Genomic DNA, 24,348 nt, shown 5'->3' with positions numbered 1-24,348 from the left:
TCTAAAATATAAACCTTAATCAAAAAGATATACCATAAGTCACAAATTCAAAAGTTTCATATAGAATATTTATATTCTTTATTATTAAAATAACAATAAATAATAGAAAATTGAAATGATTAAAAAATATATGATTGTTCTTCCTAAAATATAAATCTTTTTAATAAAAACTGATTTTCAAAAGATTTCTTTATATACATATAAATAACAAATACAAAACTATTGTCTAGAAAATTTATAATCTTCAGTGTTAAATTTATTCCGGAAATTAAAATCTTTCGTATAGAACACTTATATTCTTTATGTTAAAATTAACTTATTCATTGAATTCCTTAGCATAAGTTTTGAAAATATTTTTCAAGTTAAACTAACTCGCTAGCAAAATCGCTGTGTGGAAATTCAAGTAAATTTTTCTCTGGCAAATATTTAGGTAAAAACTTGAGCGAATAATGGATAAACTTTGTATTCGCAGTTGTAGCCGCAGACGGAGACGCCGTCGTAGACGCAGACGCAGTTGCAGACGCTCGACCAGATTCTCAAGACCTGGCCAATTAAGACCAACGTCGCCTCCGCCCTCAACAGTGCGACGAAGAGACACAAATAGAGAGAGGAAGAGAAGCAGAAGAGGCGGCTGCAACAGGTGTTTGTGGCAACAACAGCGGCAACAACGCGACCAAGTGGCATCATTTGCGGTTGCAGGCCAAGCCAAAGCCTCGCGTCGGCCGCAACGGGAAATTGAACAAGTAAGAACGCAAAAAGTTGCACTTAAACTCGACTGCAAGATACCCTGCTAAATGTATTTTAAATTCATTTATTGTCATTAAAATAGCAGTTTAGTTTTAGTTTGTGGTTTAGATTCGTCAACGATGAAGTTTTTAGATTATATAATTATAAATCAACTTTTGCACTTTACCAAAATTTTTCATAAAAGTTAACTTTACCAGAAAGCCTTATATCAAATTAAAAAACCCTAACTTTCTTGACTACATATATTTGGTATATTTATATAGAACTACATGTAAAATATACCATTAAGTACAAAATATACCAGATTGTCAGCCAAAGCAACTAAGACTCGATTAAAGATGAGGTCTATGACATACAAAAGTATTTCTTGATTAATGCTAAAATTTTAATCTGATTGCAAGCAAATTTTTAGGAACCAAAAAAATCACACATTTTCTTAAAGCTTCTCAAAATAAGGTGCATTTTTCTTGCTCTTTGGAATAGACGGATTAGGCTTCTTAATTTAAAATTTTAAGTCTGTGTTAATATTTGATCTCACAGAATGAAACAAGGAATCTAAGGAAATTTCGCTCCCATAGCTTCGGTTAATGTTTCCTTATCTCCGTTTTGCTTTTAAAGTTGAATATTTATGTTTTTTTTTTTTTTAATAGATACAATTAAAATGAATACTAATTTATTTCTAAACTAAAATTGAACAAAGTAATTTTTTTTGTGTGTTGAAATGATTTAGACAAAATATTTAGAATTTTGAACAAACAAATATTACAAATTGAGAATGGAAAGCTAGCAATAAATAAGAATATAATACATAAATAATTTTTAATTAGTGTTATAGTTGAATAAAGTTAGTAAGTTTTATATATGTTGAAATGATTTAGAAATATGTTAACTTTTACAAATTGGGAATTAAAAGCTAGCGATAAAGAAGATTCCAAACTTACACAGTAACTGAGACGAAGAAGAATATATTTGCATTTGTGTAACCAATCCACCCGCTTCTTAGGCTTTTGCAGGGTATGAGAGTCGGAAACATGTTCTTGCAGCAGTTGCAGTGGCAGCAACAGCAGCAGCGACAGCGGCGGCAGCAGCAATTTGTGTGTCATGCTGGTTGGGCAACCAGAACGGCAATCACGCTGGGCGGTGTGTGGTCGCCCCACCTCCCCCTCCTTCCCCTCCTCCTTCTCTCGCTGATTGCATCCAGCGCGGCGTTAAGTGCACCGCCACCTGCCACCACACCTTCCACCACCCCTTCCCCCTCCCTATCGTCAACAACAACAACGAGCAGTTCCTCGAGCATGCAAATCCAGACGCTTCAGGTGAATTGCACGCGGGAGCTGCTGGACATGCAGCTGACGCTGGATCGCAACTTTCGGGGTCTGCTCTATGCCAAGGATTTCCCCCTCGAGTGTCGTGCCCGTGGCCAGGATGCCAACGAGATAGCCCTGCGTGTGCCCACCTCGGGTTGCGGAGTGCGTGCCGAGCCTCTGGAGAATGGCGGCATGGAGTACACGGTTCGCATCATGCTGCAGTCGGCGCAGAAGCTACGACAAAGCACCGACATCCTGAGAACGGTGCGTTGCCAGCTGCCCGCCAATGCGATGGGTATGCCATTGCCACTTTCCGGCCGAGATCGGTAAGTGCTCCACACTCTTTACTCCCTTTAGTTTTGCTAGAAATACCGCCTCTTAATCCTCGCTAGAAACGCACGCATGCGCGCTTTGGCTGTGGCTGCAGCAGCAGCTTCAACATCGTACTCATCATCAACGCCACAGCCATCGACTCATCACATGGAGACGCCGCGTGTGCGCATCTGGCTGGAGCTGGGCGGCCCCAATGGTTCCGGTTCTGTGGAGGTGGGCGTGGCAACCACTTTAACTGTGCGCGCCATCGTCCCGGGCACGATTGGAGTACGCGTGGTCGACTGTGCGGCACTCGATGGCCTCGGTGAGTCGACGCAGCAGCTGCTCGACGCTCGCGGTTGCCCCATCGATGAGCAGGTGAGTCAACAGCAACTGACCCCATGTTAAGCTATTCATTTGAGTGACAGGCCCCATAAATCGCTGCTTTGCATTCCGTCCGTCTGTCTGTCTGCCCGCTGATAAGCGTGTGGCGTTAACAGCGTCTCGCAATTTAAAACACTCTTTGTATAAACATGTTGAACGCGTATCTCGCAGTCGAGCATTCTTGCTGTTTCTTCTTCTTCTTCTTCTGTTTCTTCTTTCATAAGTTGGCCCGAGGCGAGTGATCGAACAACGATTCTGCGAGACGCTCGCTTACCGTTAGGGCAAAAAGACAATAATATCATTAATTATGAAGCTAATCTCCGTGTGTGCGATTATCGATTGATTGGCAAACTTTCATTTTTATTATCGGACGCGTGCGAAAGTGAGGGCAGCGCTCATCTCATCTCAACTCAACTCATCTTCCTCTCGGTGTTCATGCAATTTTTTCGAAGCGCGTTGGCAGCTCGATTGCAACTGTATTATTGTGCAATGGCGTAGTCGAAGCCGAAGCCGAAGCGCATCATTAATTATAACAGTTATTACGACACCAATGAATGTTTTGCGACTGGCTGACGTCAAAAACTGAATAACGAAAAACTGTTAGACGTAATTACATCGTTAGAACAGTTTGCGTTTTGGCGTTAAGAGCACACTGCGCACTGAGCCCAACCAAGCAGCTAAGCAGCGGTGGCAGCCATTAAAAAAAATATGTAAGCAACTTCCAAGTTGCGGGGCAAAAGCAAAACAGTTCTTCAGTTCTTCATGAGTAAATTAGGAGGTCACAACAATTAGCCAACAGTGAAATACATAGAAATATTTAGCGTTTAACATTTTGACATGGCCAAGCTAAAGTTAAAAAGCATTTGCATTTAGTCGCCCGTCGTCGTCGTCGACGTCTTCGTCGTCGCAGCTTTGTGCACATGTCATGCCACAAAATGGGTCAAACAAATCTTCTGCCTCTGTTGCTGTGGCTGTGGCTGCTGCTACTGCTTGGCTGGCCATTGTGAAGCGCCTAGCTAGAAAAATCTCACGGCTTAATTTTTATTTCTATTTTAACGGACGCCGAGCAGCAGCAAAGACAAAACAAAAACATTTGCATTTTATGTTTGTTTTATTATTCCGTCACTGCGTCAACTCAACCCATCTCCCCATCCCCCTCTCTCTCGTTCTGTCTCACTCTCTGATCATTCCAGCAAAGTGTTTTTGTTGCTGCCTTCCGTTTTGCGCAGATTTTCATTTTCTTTTCGCATTTAAGTTTTATTGTTTTTTTTTCGGCAGGCACCAGCATACAAATAATTTATGCACAACTTGGATTATTTGTTTGGCTTAGAAAAATAGGCATAGCTTCTGGGTCAGAGAACACCTTGCTTTGAAAAGTGAAACAGATACGGATCAGAATATGACCTACAAATACAAAAGCACAGCATGCTTTCCAGTGCATACGAAAAGTATGTATGTGTATGGCTGTGTGAGTGTGAAAGAAGAATTGCAGAAAAGATAAAGAAAAACTCACACAAATGGGGTTACAAATAGTGCAGGCAATAAACATGCACTAAAATACTAAAAAGTATTTTTATGCAATACGCCCACTTTGCATAATTACTGCTAATTTAAAAAATACTGCAACAAGTTTTTGCCATTCAACATGTGTTTCTATTAATTACATTTTATGCAAACTATTCAACAAACTTAAAGGAAATCATTTATCTTATTAATGCTTACAAGTTGCTTGACCCAAACATGAATGTTCATATATTTAATTAATGTAGTCAATTTAATGATTGATTAACACGCCAATACGTATAAATTAAGCCTGCTTTTCAAGCGCAGCCAACATAAAGTAGTTGCGTAGTAATGACGCAGCCAACTTAACGCATTCCTTGTATTCCATTGCACCTCAGTGTGTGTGTTTTTGTTGTGATAAAACATAAATTGTACAGTTTGATGGCAATAATTAACTGAATACAACAATACAAGTGTGAGTGTTGAAGTCCTGCTGTTATCCGCATTTTTAAACTCATTTGAACTTCCGCAGCAATTGGGATTGTGTGTTGTTTTAATGCTACAATTGTTTCAAGTTTCTCACACGGCAAATACACGTGCTTAGATGTGTAAATTGAAACCAGGTAGCGGCAGCTAATCAACGTGTCTTGCTGTTTAGTGGCAAGTACTACGCCACACAATGTAGCAAGTGGAAACTTCGGTATGTGTGTATGTACATATGTATGAGTTGCGCTAGCAGCAACAACACTAGCAATACGTAAATCACATGAGTCTGTAATTTCATACATTTTCTTATGGCACACATACAAACACACACATACTGTACGGCATGCAGCATTGTTTTTGTCCGTGAACTTGGCACATGACTTTTGTTACCGTTGCTCTGCTTGTCTTTCTGTTGTTGCTGCCCTGCTCGTTGTAACGGAAGTGCCCAAATAATGCAAGTGTCAGAAGAGAGCGGATATACATTCATACATAGATACAAATGTGTGCATGTGGGCTTGAGTGTGTAGTTGGGGAAGGGAAAGAGTGTCATTGTCATTGCCATAGACGTGTTGCGTCTTGTGTGGTGTCGTCAGCGGTCATAAAATAAAATTGTATAACCGACCATAAACGTCGTTGTTGACATTAAAACAGGTACACAACAACATCAAGGGCCGGTCAGCAAAATTGAACTTGTTTAGCTAATGCACAGTTAGCCAAGACTAGTTAGACATACTGCTTATGCTAGAATGATACTTTCAATTCTGGTACTGCCATCTTGCTCTTACATGTGTGCCGACGCACTTTTCAATTATGCGCATATTCCTTAGAATGCTTTGACCTACGGCCATCTCGTTCTAACACGCTAAAGTGATATTTTAAATTTTTCACATGGTATAGGTACTTTTAATTGTCTCCATCGTACTCTAACGGTAGCTTTCACAAAATTTGCAAAGTGGCAAATATACGTAAAATGTAAATTATGCATTCAACATATCAATTTACAGGTGATGCCGGCGCTGCATACGCGATATAAGCCCGCGGAGGAGGGATGGTCCAAGCAGCATGAGGAAGATCTGGTCGAGCGCACGTTTATGGCCACATTTGCAGCCTTTAAGTTTCCCGATCGCGAGCGTTTGCACGTCAGCTGTGGCGTGCAGCTTTGCAAAGGGAAGTGCCCAAAAGTGAGTAAGCAGTATTTGCACACCAATACAAGTGTAAACTAAGTGTATGTGTGTGTTTGGAAAATAAACAAGGCTGGAAATGCATATTAATTAATTGCAATGAAAACGAAAGTGTTTGCCTGGATATTGTATGTGTCTTTGTGAGTGTGTAAGAGTGCAGCGAAGCGCATAGAATGTGCATGTGTGTGTGTGCTTAGCGCCGCTAATTAATGTGGTTATTGCACCAAAATGCACTCAAGCAAATGCACTGCAACAATTGCTCAAGTACAAGTTGTATTCACCAATACACACACACACACGCTCACTCACGCACTTTTACACCTGCATTAGACAGTGTATAATTTACACATGTCCGCTGTGTGTTAACTTAACGAAACATCTTACATATTTCTTTTCTTTTTTTCGGTTTTTGTCGCATGCAGCTCAATTGTCGCCTCGCCGAGCAACAACTCCAGCTGAACGCCGATCAGCATTTGGCACGCATCGAAGTGTTCAACTCATTGGCCGTGACAGCGCCGCAGATCGAAGTGGATCGTCTGCGCTATGATCGCCGCTATAATATGAGTGGTAAGTTTCTTTTCGTTTGATATAGGCAAAGTAATTGGCTGTCAACTGCTGTAGGGCAACATGTTGGAGAATGTAGGAGCAATGTATTAAAACTATCTAACTTATAAGCAACCTATTAAACATTAAAAATAATTTTCATTTTCTCTCTACCTTCGCAGTGGAAGACTATGTGCCGCATGTGCGTCCGCTGTCTGGCGAGGGCACCTTATGTCTGTCCATCTCCAAGCTGGCCATCTCGTTCTGCATACTCGGCTCCATCTTTCTGATAGCGGTAATCGTCGCCATCTTTTCGCTGATACGCACACGACGACGCCAGCAACAAGGACGTTGCAGTGGCCTGGGTTTGAGTGGCACTGGAACGGCGACCAGCACTTCGAATAGCAGCAGCCGATTGCATCGTGCCGAAATCTGTACATCGATGTTCTCGTCGAGCAGCGAATCCGCGCAGTCGGCCCCACGTTTTGGTGGCAAATTTCTGATGCCTCTGCCCTACTATCCTACTAATTTGCCCTATGGACGTGTCTATTGAACACGATTTGCGAACACTTTAGACGTATTATGATAGTTTTATAAGTTGATTTTTTTTTCTGAAACCATTTTGGGCAAATGTTTTGGTAGCAAATTCGAATCTATAGACTGATGTGGCTGCACTCGCTCAAACATGATAATTCGTTGTAACGAATGATACCAAAATATGTTGTAACTGCAAGTTATGTTTAGTTTATATTTTGGAAGGCGTCTTGAAAGCATTTTCCGCCAGTCGTTGAAAATGCGTTTTGATGCGCTTTCGTTGCATTAATTAATTAATATATATGTATTAATATATTGCTATTTTTGTTCATGCTTAGTTTATGCTAACAGTGCAATTGTAATTAAAAATTTATATTTTACATTGGAGTTGTTTTAATTTTGGAAGCGATGAAATGAACTGAATTTTATGCAATTTTAATTCTACATGGGCTTTTCATTATCGATTCAAAGTATGCAATTTGAATTTAGCGCTATTTATTCATCAGTAGCGCGATAAGCTGCGGGTATCGATTTGAGTGCTACAGCGCAAAGTATCGTTTTGAATGTGCATCGAGTTGGCAGCCACGCGCAACATATGAGGCCGCTTAACTCGATAAGCCGATAACGATAAATAGCAGCGAGCACGTTGTGTGGCGCACTTTGCAAGAGTTCGGTGTGTTTTTGTTTATAGATCTAAATTGCATTTAATAAAGTTCTGCACCGCAAATACGCAACAATGACAAAAACAGCACCGCCGAAAGGCGGACGGAAAAAGCCGGCGGCAGCGCGTTACTTTGATGCCGGCGCAGAGCAATCCGCCGATGCCAAACACGTGAAACTCAAACGCAAAACACAACAAAATTTCACTGGCGACTTCGTCAAAATGCAGGAGCGCTACAAACTGAAGCAGCCACACAACGAAAAGCGACACCCAGCAAAAGCCGAGAACGACAACAACAACAAGAAGAAGAAACATCAATTGCCCCAGGAGCTGCTTGACAAATATTCGCGCGGCGATGCTGTCGAAGCGCGCGGTGTTAAGACCCGTCACTTTAAGGCGCAACAGGAGCGCAAAGAAATCTATCAAACATATGCCAACGAGCAGGCGGCACGCACGGAGCTGTTGCTGCAGGAGACCGCCGGCCAACTGGAAGCGGACGAGGAGGAAACGACAGCCAGCTATCGCCAGTCGGAGATTGCGGCAAACGTTGATCTGCAGTCGGCGTCGAAGCATTTTGAGCTGAAACTCGAACACGGTCCGTACTCGATGCGGTACACGAAGAACGGTCGTCATTTGCTGCTTGGCGGTCGACGTGGTCATGTTGCCGCCTTCGATTGGGTGACCAAGAAACTGCACTGTGAATTCAATGTGATGGAAAGCATCGCGGATGTCCAGTGGCTACATGTGCCCACCATGTATGCGGTGGCCCAGAAGGAATGGACGTATTTCTACGACAAGAAGGGCACCGAGCTGCACTGCGTCAAGCGCTTGGCGCAAGTCAATCGTCTCGACTTTTTGCCCTATCACTTTCTCCTGGCTGCCGCCAACAATGCCGGCTATTTGTCCTGGCTGGACGTATCGATGGGCCAACTGGTTGGTAACTTCAATACGAACCTCGGTGATATACGTCTGATGCGTCACAATCCCGCCAACGGTGTGCTGTGTGTGGGCGGCGGCAAGGGTGTCGTGTCCATGTGGTCACCAAAGGTGCGTGAACCGTTGGTCAAGCTGCTGTCGCACACCACAGCGATGACGGCGCTCACCGTGGATCCCAAGGGACTACATCTGGTCACAGCAGGTCTCGATCGTCAGGTCAAGGTCTGGGACATACGTCAGTTGGCCGCTGAGCCCTTGGCCGTCTATCGTTTGCGTCTGCCGGCCAACGAGGTGGAGGTCTCGCAACGCGGCATGTTGGCCCTCTCCCAGGGCACGTATCTGGAGAGCTATACGCATCTGATTGGCAGCGGCGGAGGTGGAACGCGTTATAGCCATAATTTACCGTATTTGCGACAACGTTGCGATGCCTTTGTCCATGGCATGCGCTTTTGTCCCTACGAGGATGTCTTGGGCATTGCCACGGCCAAGGGTTTCCAATCGCTGCTCATGCCGGGCGCTGGTGAACCCAACTACGATGCCCTGGAGGACAATCCGTATGAGACGAGCAAACAGCGACGGGAGCATGAAGTTCACGCTCTGCTGGAGAAGATTCCGCCTGAATTGATCACGATAGATCCGCATGAAATTACGGCGGTGGATGCGCCCACGCTGCAGGAGAAGGTGGATGCCAAGAGGCAGCTGTTCCAGCTAAAACCGCCACGCATCAACATGCAGCCCAGGCACAAGATGAAGGGACGCGGCGGCAGCGCTAAGATGGCGCGCAACAAACAGATCGTCAAGGATCTGCAGCGCAAGGTAAGTGTGAGCACACATTTGGGGTATTTATTATCTGTCCGATATCCGTCCGATATCTGTCCGCTAAAGCTGTCGAACTGTCAGTGTAAAGGCTCGCTTTATTTTCTTTTATTTGCCTGACTAACTGACCGAAGTTTTAATGCACAGTGCAAGCGGTAAGAGCTTGGAGGCTGAAGAGTTAATAACCGTACTTTAATTAGTTAACATTTTTATAAGGAAAACACTGCTTTGTAAAAAGTAGTTTACTGTGTTTGATTGTGCAATAAGGTTGGGTTTCTCTTTCCTTTCTAAATTCCCATTTACACTCGCTTAAATCATGCAGTATAAATAGTAGGAGCTAGGAGGCTTAAGTTCAGCGTTGCCAATTTGTGGGGAATTCCCCAAAGTGCGGGGAATTTTAAGTTGATTGCGGATTTATTGGGGATTGACATTATGTGGGGAAAATGCGGGGATTTTTACATTTTTTCACATCTTATTCTCGTCGGTAAATATTTTATCATTCATTATCGACACGACATCGACCTTTTTTTAAAAATATTATGTATAGCACATCTCTAGTTTCAAACTACAAGTAGATTGACAGTTGTTTTGTTTATGATCAGGGAATTCCCGTTTTTCTCTTTCTTAAACGCCTACATGTTATGCGCGCTGTCTTCGTCATTTTCGTAGCTGAGTTCGATAAGTTTATGTTATTTCTGTCGCGAAGTAACGATATAACGATTTAATGCTGCAAGAGAAGGAATTAAAGAACTAGGCGGCAGCGTCAAGTTCAACCCGTCAAACAAAATGCTATCCACAAAAATATGGAAAAGAATATGAATGTTAACTGTTTGCGTTTTTATTTTAATTAATTAAGAATACTAATATGAGTTATACTCAGCTTTTTATTGTTTCATTTAAAAAAACCTATGTGGGGAATTTGTGGGGAATCAGCGTATTATTGTCCCCAAATTTGGGGAATTTTATCCCGATTTTTGGGGAAATGAATAAATTGGCATTGGCAACCCTGCTTAAGTTATACACAACAGAGTTGTACATTATTGGATTTTTCTTTTAAATTCCCCTTTCAAACTCTAGTCATGCTTTACTTTTATTTGAGCTTGTTTCAAATTCTAATTTGCTCTCTCTCTTTCTTTCTTGATCTTTAGGAATTCATCACGGAGCTGCGCAAGACTAAACAGAGCGTTATTGCCGCCCACAAGCAGCAGGACGAAGGCGCAGAAGGAGCCAACAAGAAGAAGCCCAAAGCTCCGCGCTCTGTTCTCGATCGCTTCAAGGCGAAGCCCGTCAAGAAGCAGCAGACGAAAAAGTAGTTTGGTCATTAAATTTATGTATAGTATAAACTCTATTATATTCCTATATATTTTTTTTGTTTTAGTTAAACAATTTGAAAATAAAATAAGGAAAAGTAAAAACGTGAAACTAATTTTCAAAGCTGTTAAATGTGTCTAGAGGATTGGATTAAGATTGACAAGCTATATTGCATAGGACTTTTCTCGTATAGATGAATGCAGATGGCTTACAACACAATTTGTAGTGTTTTAAGTTCTAGATTCATTAAGTCTGTAAAGAATAATTTAATGAGTTGTGCCCAATTGTGTGCAAAGATCTCTTTAGTTATTTGTAAATAGTAGCTTAGCTTTTAAAGTTCCTTTATTACGATCAGTTTTTATGCTAGGATTTCAGGCCATGACTTTCGAAGACAACATTTGATTGGAATATTTTATATTAGAATCAGCTTCTTCATATTCTCAGCACTTTAATTAAATAGTTAATTAATTCCAATGTTGCTTATCTTGATTTTTATAGCTTTGGCTATAATTTAAGCACAACTTTATCAACTGAATTTGATAGAAGATCGTCATATCATATTCAATCCCCTCAAAAGATATTTACATATTATTCTGGCATTTCAATTAGTTTATTGTTTGTCCCCTCCCACAATTTCCATTCCCCTCGGAAGTTGCGTAGTCTACAATTTACTTAAATGTAATACACGATCCCATTCCTCCTCTAATCATAGCTGAGCACACACTTCAGGTAGCTGGCGACTTGTTGCGCGTTCTCCTGCTGCTCCAGCTCCTTCAACACCGCCTCCAATCGTCCAGGTTCGCTGCGCTGTCGCGCATAATAGTAAAGATTGACGATGCGCTTTTGCTGCTCAAAATCCTTGCCAACGGCGCCCGTCACCTGCAGCTTGGCCACATTGTCGAGCACCTGAGGCGCCAGCTCGGCGAGTGCGGCTAAGAGAATGCCATTCTGCTGGCGGCACAGCGTGGACATCGCTGTCAACGTGGCATCCGCGACACTCGGTTTGAGCAACAACTGTGGCAGATAGTTGAGCAGCCGATCGAACTGAAGTTCACCACCGTAGCCTTCGTAGAGTTGGCGGCGTTGCACGATCTCGCCGAGCAGCTGGAGCATGCGAGTGGCGCAACCTTCGCGCGTGGTGAAATGCTGCTCCACATACGCCTCGATGCACAGCTGCATGAGGCCGCCCATTTGATGCGCCTGCAGCTGCAACAGCGCCGCACCATTCTCCAGCAGCAGCGCACGCAATGCGGCCACCAGACGCAGTTGCTCATCGGGCGACAGCGTGCGCAGTTGCCGCACACATTGTTGCACATAGTGCAAGAGGCAGCCGTAGTCATCGTGTTGTTCCGGATCCCCGAGTGGAAAGAAGCGGCACACGAGCTGCACGAGTCGCAGATTCTGTGGCACGCACAGTTCGCCGCCAACGGAGGCTTGCAACAGCTTGCGACGCTTGCCGGTGGCAGGTTGGGGCATCACTTGTGGCACACGCTGATAGGGAAAGCTGCACTCCTTGAGAAAGTGCCGAAGGAAACTCTGGGCATAATTGTCGCGCAGCCATTGGCTGAGCTCGTGCGTCGGCTCCAGCTCTAGCTGCTGCTGTTGGGCCGCCTCGTGCTGTTGCACCAGCTGCCACAGCTGCGTCATGATGTCCAGCAGCACATGGAGACTTTCGGCCGCATCCACGCTGAGCAGCAGTTGCTCCTTGATCTGCTGCTCCTTCTCCTTCGTTTGCTGCTGTTGTGGTCGCACCTCGAGCCAGTTGTCCTGCAGCAGCGGCATCAACTGCTGCACATACCCACGCAGCTGCTCATTCGATGTCTGACGCTGTCGCTCGCCCAGCAGCGCATGCAATCCACGTCCATCCACTTTCATCGGCAGCCACACATTGTAATACTGCGCACGCTCTGCATCGTAGTGCTCCACACGTGCTGTTGATGACTGCTTGGTCAGCTCCGGCTGTTGCTCTACCAGCAGCAGCGTGCCAAGGATTTGCTGCAGTCGCTGCAGCACTTTGCTGCGCCACTTCACCGTCGTCTGTTGTCCCTGGGTCAAACGCACGGTGAGCACACGATTCGCCTGCTGTGTGTCGTGACGTGAACGCGATATCATGTCAATGAAGTGTCCAATGATCGTGGCAGCGCTGCGCTCGGCCAGCGTGCGTGCGGGCACACGCTGGAGCAGCACATCGAGCAGCAGCAGCGAATCCTCTTGAATCGCCGGCTGCACATGCGTCATCGCACACCGCAGATAGGCGGCAATGATGTGAAAGAACGGCACTATCGCTTGCGTGGGCAGCGCCTCGAGCACCACGTCTAACGTCTTGCAGGATTCGCGACGTACTTCACGCTCCATGTCCAGTGCACCGGCTGCAATGCCTTGGAAGAGTTCATTCAGATGTCCGATTAGATGCTCCGCCTGTCCCTGTTTGACGGCATCGCGAACATTGCGCAATGCATCGGTGCGAAACTTGAGATTGTGATGCTTAAGTCGCGAAAGTATCTCCTTTAGATTCAATTGCCTTTCGCCGCTGCTGCTGAATTCTTTGAGTTGGCCGCGTATCTCGATTTTGCGCACCTTGAAATCGGTTTTGGTCACATTTAAGCCTTTGGGCAGCTTGGCGCCCTTCAGTTTCACTTTCGCTTTCTCTGCGCGCAAGTTCTTTTTGTGGTGTCCACCCATTTTGATTGTGTGATTTGAATTTAACTAATTACTGCAGTCAGTGCTCCACAATTTGAATCAAAACAAACATGTGCTACGACTGTGTGACCAAATAAGCATGCTTCAAAAATATACCGAAATACTACATTGTCAGTACTAGCAGCTGGTTACACGTTCAGCTGCATGGTTTTTGCTACAGATGGCGCTTCCATATTTGAATAGCTAGCCCGATTTATTGCTACATGCTATTTCCTACAGATGGCGCCGCTCCTTTTGTTTATTCTAAATAAAAAACTTGGTTAATCCAAGGATAGCATTGTTATTATATTTTTGTTGTATTTACATAGCATATTCGTCTGTTCTTAATTCACTTAAAAAATTCAGTGCTTTAAACAAAAATAATTATTGTGATAAAAAAAATCTCTATGCTGAGTCAAACGTTTTTCTAGTGATAAAAACCAAAGCTAAATATTTTTTGGACACTCGAAAGTTAAAATTCATTGTTGTTGCTCAGATAAACATGCAAGATCAGCACAAGTATGACACATTTCCTGATAAGTCCCAAAACTGCGCATAACTGCTTCTCTTCAACGCTCATGACAAATTTATAGAGAGTAGGTGGAAGTTTCCCAAAATTAATATTTAATTTTAATTAATGAGATTTTTTGTAAGAAACGGCAAATTTAAAATTAATTAAATTTTCAAATTAAACGAGCAGAGATGAAGGGAAAATCGATTGTCTGATTGTCATAGCTACTTTTTCAACTATCAACCGCATAAAATGCAACACAATAACAATAAAATAGTTTGCTTTTTTAATAAATAAAGTTATAGTGAATATTCTGAATGAATTAAAAAATATATATTTTTTATTGTGATTTATTAAGTAGTTGAGCCAGTACAGCAATAAATTTAAATTGAAATCAAAAAACTTGCACAATCGATTAACCTATCGTGTTATCGCTGTCGTTCACACGATAGCGCTGCCACCTGTACTGCACTTTGGGCGCGCACTTCAAATCAGTTGCGTAGCCCACGCAGTTGAATGAGACTTTGGTGCTAATCAGATTTACGTATCATTGCTAATTGAAAGGTGTGTCCGCGTTTGATGTGGCACGACCTTGAAAGACAATGCCAATTACCTAAATGCTATCCTGCTGTTTTAACATCCTGTGAGCGTGCTAATTGTTGGCACAAAACAATTTATGGCCGTTTTTTGTTTTGTCAATCAATTAATCAGGGCGTGTGTGTGCTTTCATTTTATAATACACATTGCTTAAATGCAATTAGTTTAAAACGCTGCCTAAATATCAGACGCTTGGAGATTATAGGAGAAGTTGTGTGACTACAAGGTCAACCAGTTGACCGGGTTCAAAGTATTTTTTGCAATGTGGATGCTACTCGTTTTAACTAACACTTAACTAATTATATCTCGCCCACAGCGTGTAAATTTCGCAGTAGCGCATACCGGGGCATAAATTAATATCAGTTTGTAGTTATTTAGTTGTGCAATTATTGAGCGCAACAAAAAAATGCACTATGCTAATGTCTTAGTAATGTCAAGTTAAGTGCACATATGAATAGTGCAATAGGCTAGCGAGAAGACAGACAGCTGACTGCTCATTTTTGTGGATTGTCATTTATATTCGGTGATTCCGCGATGTGGTTCGATCGATGCATTTTTGATCCAAATGCCAAAACGATTTTCAATATTTGAACAGCCAAGTAATTGAGCTCTTGTGGCTTTTGAGTGTTAAATAATGAACCCCAGCGGCCAGGGCTGTCAACCAGCTGGACGATTTCACACCGCCTGCGCAACGCTCGCCAATCAGCGACAACATTAAGAGCCCCCGGGACAACAATAGAAACAATGCACATGCATCAAGGACGCATCAAAAATATGAAAAAGTTTTCTGAAATTTCAATTGTTGTTTTTGTTTTTTTTTCTTTTGTTTTTGTTTTAAGTTTTTTCGAAGGTTTCGCCGGCGCGCGTGGGTGCGGTAATTTAAGTGATAACGTTTAACGACACGTCAGACGATTGACAGAGAGTTGCACAAATTCGCGCCCCATCCGACCAAAACAAACAAAACGCTCAAGAAATTAAAACAACACACAGCAAGAACAAAAACAATCATTCACACACACTCACACACACACTTGTGTCGCATCGGATGGCAACTCTGCTTAGTTCACTTCGTTTTTGGCGCGTTCTCCACTCGTGTGGCACTCGTCTCCAACGTGCCGTCGCCGTCGTTGTCGTCGCTTTGCCTAGCCTGGGACAATTCGCCGCTTCAGTTGTAATCGAAGTTTGAACCTGCGCGGTCGTGTTTTTTTTTTGCCGCCTGGCTGCGCTTTAGCTGCTGCCCAAAAAAAGTAAAACACAAACACAAGAAAACGACAAAAAAAAAGTAAAATTATTCAATTCGTACTTAGTAAAAACCAAACAATTTGCAAAGACGCTTTTACTTTAATGTTGCGTGTCTTTCGTTTTCTTTTGTGTGTTAGTTGAGAAACTTGAAACATTTTTGTTTGTGTGCGCTGATCAAAGTTTTTAAGAAAATGTGCCAGCAGAACTTGCGAACAACAATAACAACAATTTGCCAAATTATTTTGTAATCCACCAACAATAACAATAGCAGACAGTTTGCCGGCCAGCAGCAGCAGCAGCAATAAAAACAAACGCCAGCAGCAACAATAACACATACAAGCAAACGTAACAACGCATGCAACAGCTGCAGAGAAGCAGAACAACAACAGTTATAAGAATACTACGAACGAGAAGAAGAAGAAAGCTTAAAAGCCGGCACGTCTGCGTCGGCGTTGTAAGCTCAGCTTCAAACTACAAGCTCACCAACACAAACGTATTTGCTGCTGTGTGTGACCGAATGTAAAACGCAGGTAAGCTTTGCTTTATGTTAATAGAGTGGGAGAAGAAGTGAGACAAACAGAGAGCAATGGCATTATCATTTGCATTGTCAACAGTTGGTCGCAATGAGCTTTTCACAGTGTGTCAGTATGTGTGTGTGTGTGTGCTGCATCGCGGCATTTCCGCTGTTGTTTTTTTTTCTTAGCCAAAAAACTGCAGGCGATTTGTTATTGTTGTTGTCGGTGCTTGACCCACAATAATTAATTAACAACATGATGGTCTAGTCTAGTTATTTTTGTTTCAGTTGAAGTTTAGTGTCAAGTCATCCTTGTTGTGGCGCCCATAAATACAACTGTGTCATTGACTTGTGGGCCAGCCACAAAGCTCTCTATTGCAAGTCAGATCCAATCTATAATTGCGCATTATACTTGACACATGTGTTAGCTACCTTTAGCTGACTCTATCACTTGCCACATCTTTGCTTTTTACCATTTTTCATTTTTCACTTCTCAGTTTTTGGTTTTTGTTTTTGTGTTATGAATCATCAATGAAGCGTTTTTTTTGTTGTTGTTTTTTCCCTGCGATCTTTGCCATGTGCTTTGAGCTTTGAGTTCCGTTTAACACTGGAAAATTGGAAAGTTGCAGTTCAGATTTTGAGAATGGAATACTTTGACCCTGCGAAAGTATTTAGGCGCCCATTGCGCGTACACTGAAAGAATTGAACTTGCTTACAAATTGAAGTTGTATTTAGTAATTGCATTTATGGATAATCTCAAATATTTATGTTATATCTTCAACATCTAAACATTAAATCTTGCATAACATCTTGCAAATATAAAACTTCGCATTATTACAAATTCACATTTTTTCAAAAATATGAAACTTTGCAGAGCTCAGAGCTAATTTTTATTTTTTAATTCTATAAATAAAGAATATAGAATTTATCTGTGATTTCTTTGTTTTAAAATCGTCAAATATTTATTGCTATTGTTATTCATAATTGTAAGCGGTAAAAATTCTAGTGAAAATCAATTCAAGCATGTCGAAATTTTTGTGCAGTGTCGCTGTGACATTTTGAGCCACGCGTTTGACGTCTGTTTTGCTCTTGCAACTTTCTTGAATTTGGTTTTTTGGCTTTTTTTTTCTTTTTCTTTTTATTTTGTCGGTCGTTTATTATCGACGACGATCTTGGCAGCGACAATTCCGAAACCAGAAAAAAAAAGTGCGACTTTGAGCCAAGTTCGACACCAAAATGATGTCATTTTTTTGTTGTTTTGTCTTGGGGGCACTTGAAGAGAACCCAAAATTCTGATGAACGGCAAGATCACAACAATAATAGCAATAACAATAGCAATAATAATAATAATAAAAATAATAGTTAAAATAATTATTGTCAGTCGCATTTTCTCCCGCTGAGCTTCGTCATTTTATCTTTCTCTTCTTTCATTCATTTTCAGCGAGTTCTACTTTTGTTGTTTTTTTTTTTAATTTTATCAGTTAACCTCTGACTTTATGCTTTGCTAATTTAAGTTTAGTAATTACTTGTATACACACCGAAGCGTACACATTTTCACGGTATCAACAAACAAAGGCAGATAAAGTCAGTCGCGATAGCACGAGAGTCAACCTCATTTCAGATGAAGATACAGATAATTAGATAGATACCAAAAAAAAATCAAGCACTTATCTCAGCTTAACTCAGCTCTCATTTCCAGCTGGATAAATTGATGCATAGTTGATTGTTTTCAATTAGAATGCGATTTGCATATATTATTATTATTATGTATTTCTTTAAATTGTTGCGTCGTCACATATTATTATTATGTGTGTTTTTAATAGAATGTTTCGAATTTGCATTTATTCAGCAAATTATTTTACGTTGCCAGTTCCAAAGAAACTAGTTGAACGAATTAAAGCTTTCAGAACGAGCAACGAACATTGCAATTTGTTGGTTTTGTTTAGAAACAATCTCGCAATTCTTGAGAATTTTAGAGGCGAGCTATCAATGTTTTATGGATACAGCATAAACAGTGAAGCTTTGCTAAAGTGTATTAAATTAGATTGTGTTTTATCAAAATGGATTGGAATTCGAAGAATATTAAAATGGAAAATTCAAAAATTTCCATTCGATTATTGATAATTCGCTTTCAATTTATATCTATCGAGTAAGAAAGCTACAGTCGAGTGTGCTCGACTGTGAGATACTAGCTTCTCATTGTGAATAGAAACAAATTAGTGTGGTATTCATTTTAAAATATATCACAATAATATACCACTAAAATACTACAAATATACCATATTCTATATTCGGTATATTGATATAGCACTACCTTCAAAATATACCATAGAGTGCAAAATATACTAGATTGTAAGTAGGGTCGGAGATATCTCCTTTTTTACACACATTTCTTGGAGGTACAGATTAATAATAAACTTCTACCCTATGGGCAGGTTTGTCAAAGTGCAGTTTTACTGTAGCTTTGGCGTGCAGTAGCACTGAACTGCAATTTTTTAAGACTATGTACAAATATCAAATTTCCGAAATCTGCAATTCTTTCATATATACTTATTTTGAGCAAATATGTATAATGGAATTTTGTGAAGTAGCATTAGACGTGGGCGTAATTGGTTGCTCTTCTAGTTCGTATTTTGTTGTTGTTGTTTTCTTCAATTATGTTTGCGATCGTTGTTAGCGTTTTATTACTCAACGCAATACACTGTTCTGTTACCTAGAACAAAGATAAGGCATTCAACAGATACAAGCTACAAATTCTTCTCAGATTGCAATAGCAAAAAGATAAAAAAAAAAACAAAACAACAACTGAAACAATTTATAAAACTCGATTTTCACAGTTAAATTTAACTGTGTTTCCATAAAAATTACCAAGAAATTCTGTTTAACTCGTAGCCAAAAGGTCAGCGCAAAAAAAAAATGTATAGAATGTTTGACTATAATAAATATTTGCAGAGCAATCGCAGTGGGGAGAAAGAGACTAAAAAGGTATTTCTACATGAGGGAGTGCATTTTTTATCTAAAGACACACATTGTGGTATGCAAACGAGTTGCGATGAGTCAGAAATGTGTGACAAAGTTGCAATCACTTCTTGATTGAAGTATTTTGTAAAACTAGAGTCGCAATAAATCAGAAAATGCTACTAAAAGGATTTTCATGGTAATGAACGGCTAAATTAGCAGCAAACCTGGATTTAAATCGAGAATAGAATAGTTCGAGTTTGGACATTTGCTTTTAATCGAAAGTCAATCAGCTGCAGAAACTCACAACACACGTTCAACTTGTTATTAATGGGAATCGAAGTAGTTGAACAGTTGACGCCAGACGGCGATGAGAAGTATTACGTATGAATTGCAATCAAATGGATCCATTTGATATGCTATCTAATTGTTAGCGGTTATTTGTGCACTCGAAATTGTGCATTGATTGACAGCAGCCAAGAAAGTGGCAAACAGAACATGAACTACTTGCAACTAGTGTAAATGTCCCCCCTTTTTTTTTGAAGTGAAAGCATGGAAAGTGAATTGAACAATCGCAAAAACCCCGAACTCAGGAGTTTTGCGCCGCAGACAGAAGGACAATGCCTGACCATCGTGTTTCGGTCAGTGTCAACCCAAGTCGACCAATGTCGTGGCCGACGGGCAAAAAAAAAAAGTAGTACACACAATAAAAAGGAAAAAAAATCGAACAACTGTCAAAAGGTTGGAACATTTGCTGCATTAACTGCTGCCCCCAAATGGGCGGCACCTCGTTCTTGGCCAAACTAGCGAGTGCTCCCCCTTTTCACCGCTTCCCGCGCTCTACCTGACTGTCGCTCTCACTCTCACCCTTGCTCTCTCTGTCTCTCTTTGCTTGTCGCGGAGCTGAACTGAGCTGAGCTGAGCTGACGAGTGGTCAGTTATTATTACAGTTATTGCGTCTACCCCTGACGTCCTGACGTCCGGCTCGCGTCCGGTGCTGTCCCAAGTCATGGCGTGTCTGCTCTGAATGTGTGTTTTTGTGTTCCTAATGGCTCATGCGCGACTAAATGCTTTGCTGTTTGACTAGTCGACCAAACTGACTGACTGCCTCACTGACTGACTGCCTCACTATCCATATATCCGACTTGTGATTGCCTCACTAACCTTCCTGCCCGAATATTCGACTGCCTCAGAGGCTGACTGACTCACTGAATGATTGACTGACCAACTGACTGACCGACTGCTTACTATCTGTATTATCCATTTTGAATGACAATTTTTCTGATTTTCTCAGAGTCAGACTAACTATATATCCGACCTCTGATTGTATCACTAACCTACCGCCCGTATATTTGACTGCCTCAGACCGATTGCCTTACTGACTGTCCGACTGTTTCACTATCTTTTTATCCTATTTTGACTGACTGACTATATTTCTGATTGCCTAAAAGTCAGACTACAGACTGGATCTCTAGCTGTATATCCGACTTTACTGTGTTTCTGATTGCCTCACTAACTAATGTTTTACTGCTTTAAAGTATGACTAACTGACTAACTGACCGACTCTCTTGCTGTCTGATCGATTGCCTCACTATCTGTATATCCTATTTTGACTGACTGACTATTTTTCTGGAGTCTGTCTTACTGGTTGACAGACTCATCGACGGCTGCCCAATATCTATATAGCTGACCTCTGATTAGCTCACCAACTTACTATCCGAATATTTGACTGACTCACTGACAAACTGACCGACTGCCTTACTGACGAACTGACTGCCTTACTAACTCTATATCCTATTTAGACTGGTCTTAAAGTCTGACTAACTTCCCGACTGCCTCAATAGCTATACATCCGACATCACTATCTTTCTGATTGTCTCACCAACCAACCAATGTTTGACTGCCTTAAAGTCTGACTGACTGACCGACTTCCTTACTCCCAGTTTTATTATATATTACTTGCTTGTGTGTCTTACTATCTCACTTACTGGTAATCTGCCTAAATCACTGACTGACTTAGAGACTCCTGTCTATTTTTCGACAGACTCTATGAATTTGTGATGACTGCTTCTACCTCAAATTTACTTTCTTGCACTCTGACTGATTTACTGATTTCCTGCCTGGCTTTATTACTGATCTCATCGAGAGGGGAGGAAGGAAAGAGGAAGCTCTCTGAACGCCCGACTGCTTCAGCCTCTGACATTCTTATTGTTGGCCCACCCAATTGCCATAAAAACTGGCTCTCTCTTTCACTAAATAAACAACTGACTTTCTGACTAACTCACTGACATTATGACTGATTTCTTGACTGACTGACTTCATGACTGACTGCCTTACTGGCTGACTTTCAGACTGACTGTCGGACTTCTTAACTGACTGACTTATTAACTGACTGCCTGACTTCTTGACTGCCTTACTTCCTTACTGCCTCACTTCCATACTGTCTGAGTTCCAGATTGCTTTACGGACTTCACTGCCTTACTGACGCACTCGTTACTTTCTGTCCGACTGACTTTTTGCCGGGGTATTCAAAAATCTTGTTACAGGTCATCAGAAATACCCGCCTGACCGACTGATTTTACTACCTGAATTTCTGACTTTGGGTTAGCGTAACCAAAAGTCTAATCAAGCAGCCAACTGACCAAACGCCAGCCATCTGGTCAAGCAGTCTGCAGTCGAAATGCAAATCGCCTCGACCCAGACATGCATCCTATCAAAAAAAGGGGCAGTTCGCTCTTGGCCATGGCCCAGGCCGAGAGCTGTTGCCATTTAAAGGAGGCGCCAGCATTGTGCTGTCGTGCCGCACGGAATGCTTAATTGCAATTTGCACTGCAATCCAATGGCAATATTGTCGACGAGACGCGGCTTCCCATGAAGTACACAACAGAAACTGAAACTAAGTAACAATTAACAGCTGCAACTGATCGACTGATAGTTACCCTGTAAAGATTAGATCAAGTACACAAAAATTGTTGTGTGTCTTTGACTTTAGTAATCAATAAAAAAACATTTGGCAATCACTAAAATGCGAATGAGATACCCTGTAAAATGTAAGAAAATATCAGGTTGACTATTTCACATATTTTTCACGTTCGCTTTTAATTAAAATAGAAGCTTAACATTTAAGTTTTATAATGAGTGTTTGTTACATGTTTCCTAACAAGTTGTCATACCCACTCTGCGTTGTGCACAATGTGTAGGGTATGAACCACAACTAAACATGGGAATATTGTCGATATAAGCCACAAATGAGAATGCGGGCGCTATGCTCGAATTGATTTACCGCAATTCCAATTGCACACAAACACACACACACACACACACACACACACTAACATAAACAGCTGTTATGATAGACACACGTGTGTGCACATGTGTAGGTGTGTATGTGTGTGTGCAGTCCATTAATATAACGGTCAACTAACTGGACAAGCGCTGTCCAATTTGATGTGGAGTGGAGCCTTGTGTGTGGCCCACATTCAATGTCCGCCATTCACAATAAACATTGCCCTAGTCGACATTGTCAATGTCGCAAATGGATTGGCCTGAAAACACCGGTAACCGAGAAGACTTTGAGAACTGTGGAACTGGGAAGGGAGAAAAGGCGAAGAGAAGAGAATGCAAAATAGGAAGATTGAGAATTGAAAGATGAAAGTAGTAGGGCACTAATAGGAAATGGAAATGTTAGGAGTTAAAACAAAACTATAGAAGATGTGCTAATGGAAGAGAAAAGTAATGAATAGTAGAAGTAAAGAAAAATATTTAAAGGAAATACAAATATAATTAAAAGCAGAGACGAGGATGCCTGAAGGGAAGTTAAAGAGTTGAAAGATAACAAAAAGAAAGCAGGAATGAATTAAAACAAAACTATAGCAGAGATGGTAAAGACAGGAGAATGCATACTAGAAATAAAAAAAACTATTTGACGGTAAAAATAAAGGAAGTCCTGACTGCAATTGGTTAGGAATTTCGATGGAGCGGAGTGCACGAATTAAATCAAAAAATATGCCAATAGTAAATGAGTAGTAAAAAAAAAAACAATAAAATGTAATCTAATTTTTTTTGTAATGCGATTTTTGATCTTAAAACTATACGATTTCTTCATTCTAATTAATAAAAACTTGGGTCTTATATTCAATTTTCTTTATGTGTTTGCAAACATTAAGATTTTCAGGTTCTTGACGCTTTTTTGAGAGCAAAATTTTTATTTTAGAACTTTTTTTTCTGTGTATATTCTTTAATTAATGTTGTCCCCTGCAAAGACAAATCTTGCTATCATAAAAACACCGTTTTTAGCTTAAAGGTTTCTCACGCGCCGTTTCGCATCAAAACAATGCATCTCACACCAATGTGCGTGCCCAGATCCTTTTAAAAGGAAGTAATGTCTGAGTATTTGTGTGTGTATTATTATTGTGCTCCTGTTTTCCTTTTCGTATTTTATTTTATTGCTTTGGTAGCGGCATTTCTATTTGGTTTTTATTCGTTGGGTTGGTCGTTGAGTTTGTTCCCCCACACGAAGTGGAGACATCCTTTTGTTATCTGCTGCTGTAAATCGTTTGTTAGTGCGAGGAGATTGTGCGGGTACCCCAAAAAAAACGAGTCAGCCTTCCATTCCCTACTATTTTGCACCCTCCTAGGAAATGGCACGCAACGGTTTGGTTGGCGCACACGCATCACGCCAGCTGTGTAACCTCATTTGGAATGATTAGACAATCACTTGACTCGGCTTGATACAATTGCAGCACTTTTCAATTTTCAAATAGTTAAAATTTGTATGCAACCTTTTAGGCGACCTCTTTTTGCTGTAGTTTTCCCTTTCGTTGGCGTGCAAAACTCAACAAGTTGTTTGGCCACCTTTTCAGTCTGTTTAACGCACCTGTGCGTGATCCACACAACTTGCAACAGACTTCAAGAGAGTGAGAAAGAAACGGAGAGAGAGAGAGAGAGTTCAGGTCACCTCACTTCGAGTCACAGAACTATTGTGCTTGATTTTTTCGATACTCATCCATTTTTAATGGCACACAAAACGCACAGCCAGAGTCTAACATTGATAATTGTCATTACCGTTCGCTTGGCTTGGGTCGGTGTGGCATGCCACATGTGTCCTGCTGTTGTTCGGTGGGTGC

General features: G+C 41.4%; 4 protein-coding genes across 6 annotated transcripts in view; 3 read left to right on the top strand and 1 right to left on the bottom strand.

Moving 5' to 3' along the window:
- The first annotated feature begins 561 nt into the window (after positions 1-561).
- Positions 562-7,359, top strand: LOC133848350 (uncharacterized). Its single transcript, XM_062283866.1, has 6 exons — positions 562-743; positions 1,751-2,380; positions 2,447-2,744; positions 5,744-5,920; positions 6,343-6,487; positions 6,646-7,359. The coding sequence occupies exons 2-6, from the start codon at positions 1,764-1,766 to the stop codon at positions 7,014-7,016; spliced, it is 1,608 nt and encodes a 535-aa protein (XP_062139850.1). The 5' UTR covers positions 562-743; positions 1,751-1,763; the 3' UTR covers positions 7,017-7,359.
- Positions 7,360-7,619: 260 nt separating this feature from the next.
- LOC133848040 (uncharacterized) lies at positions 7,620-10,831 on the top strand. Its single transcript, XM_062283405.1, has 2 exons — positions 7,620-9,410; positions 10,559-10,831. The coding sequence occupies exons 1-2, from the start codon at positions 7,734-7,736 to the stop codon at positions 10,721-10,723; spliced, it is 1,842 nt and encodes a 613-aa protein (XP_062139389.1). The 5' UTR covers positions 7,620-7,733; the 3' UTR covers positions 10,724-10,831.
- A 214-nt stretch (positions 10,832-11,045) lies between these two features.
- Positions 11,046-13,495, bottom strand: LOC133848233 (testis-expressed protein 10). Its single transcript, XM_062283717.1, has one exon. The coding sequence runs from the start codon at positions 13,401-13,403 to the stop codon at positions 11,424-11,426; it is 1,980 nt and encodes a 659-aa protein (XP_062139701.1). The 5' UTR covers positions 13,404-13,495; the 3' UTR covers positions 11,046-11,423.
- Positions 13,496-15,682: 2,187 nt separating this feature from the next.
- LOC133847590 (phospholipid-transporting ATPase ID) overlaps positions 15,683-24,348 on the top strand; it is a 38,958-nt gene continuing 30,292 nt past the window's right edge. For 2 of the 3 annotated variants that reach the window (XM_062282749.1, XM_062282746.1), the window contains exon 1: positions 15,683-16,280. The gene's annotated coding sequence lies outside the window, so the exon portion shown is untranslated. The remainder of the gene's footprint in view (positions 16,281-24,348) is intronic. The other variant, XM_062282748.1, reaches the window with a different exon arrangement.

This window comes from Drosophila sulfurigaster, chromosome X, assembly GCF_023558435.1.
Source record: "Drosophila sulfurigaster albostrigata strain 15112-1811.04 chromosome X, ASM2355843v2, whole genome shotgun sequence".
In the NCBI taxonomy this organism is placed as follows: Eukaryota; Metazoa; Arthropoda; class Insecta; order Diptera; family Drosophilidae; genus Drosophila; species Drosophila sulfurigaster.
The sequence above is the reverse complement of the archived record's forward strand: the minus strand, read 5'-3'. Positions and strand labels throughout refer to the sequence as shown.

Coding starts and splice junctions, on each gene's coding strand:
- LOC133848040 (XM_062283405.1), top strand. CDS start 7,734: ATGACAAAAACAGCACCGCCGAAAGGCGGACGGAAAAAGCCGGCGGCA. Junction 9,411..10,558: donor TCAAGGATCTGCAGCGCAAG/GTAAGTGTGAGC, acceptor CTTGATCTTTAG/GAATTCATCACGGAGCTGCG.
- LOC133848350 (XM_062283866.1), top strand. CDS start 1,764: ATGAGAGTCGGAAACATGTTCTTGCAGCAGTTGCAGTGGCAGCAACAG. Junction 2,381..2,446: donor CCACTTTCCGGCCGAGATCG/GTAAGTGCTCCA, acceptor AATCCTCGCTAG/AAACGCACGCATGCGCGCTT. Junction 6,488..6,645: donor TCGCCGCTATAATATGAGTG/GTAAGTTTCTTT, acceptor CTACCTTCGCAG/TGGAAGACTATGTGCCGCAT.
- LOC133848233 (XM_062283717.1), bottom strand. CDS start 13,403: ATGGGTGGACACCACAAAAAGAACTTGCGCGCAGAGAAAGCGAAAGTG.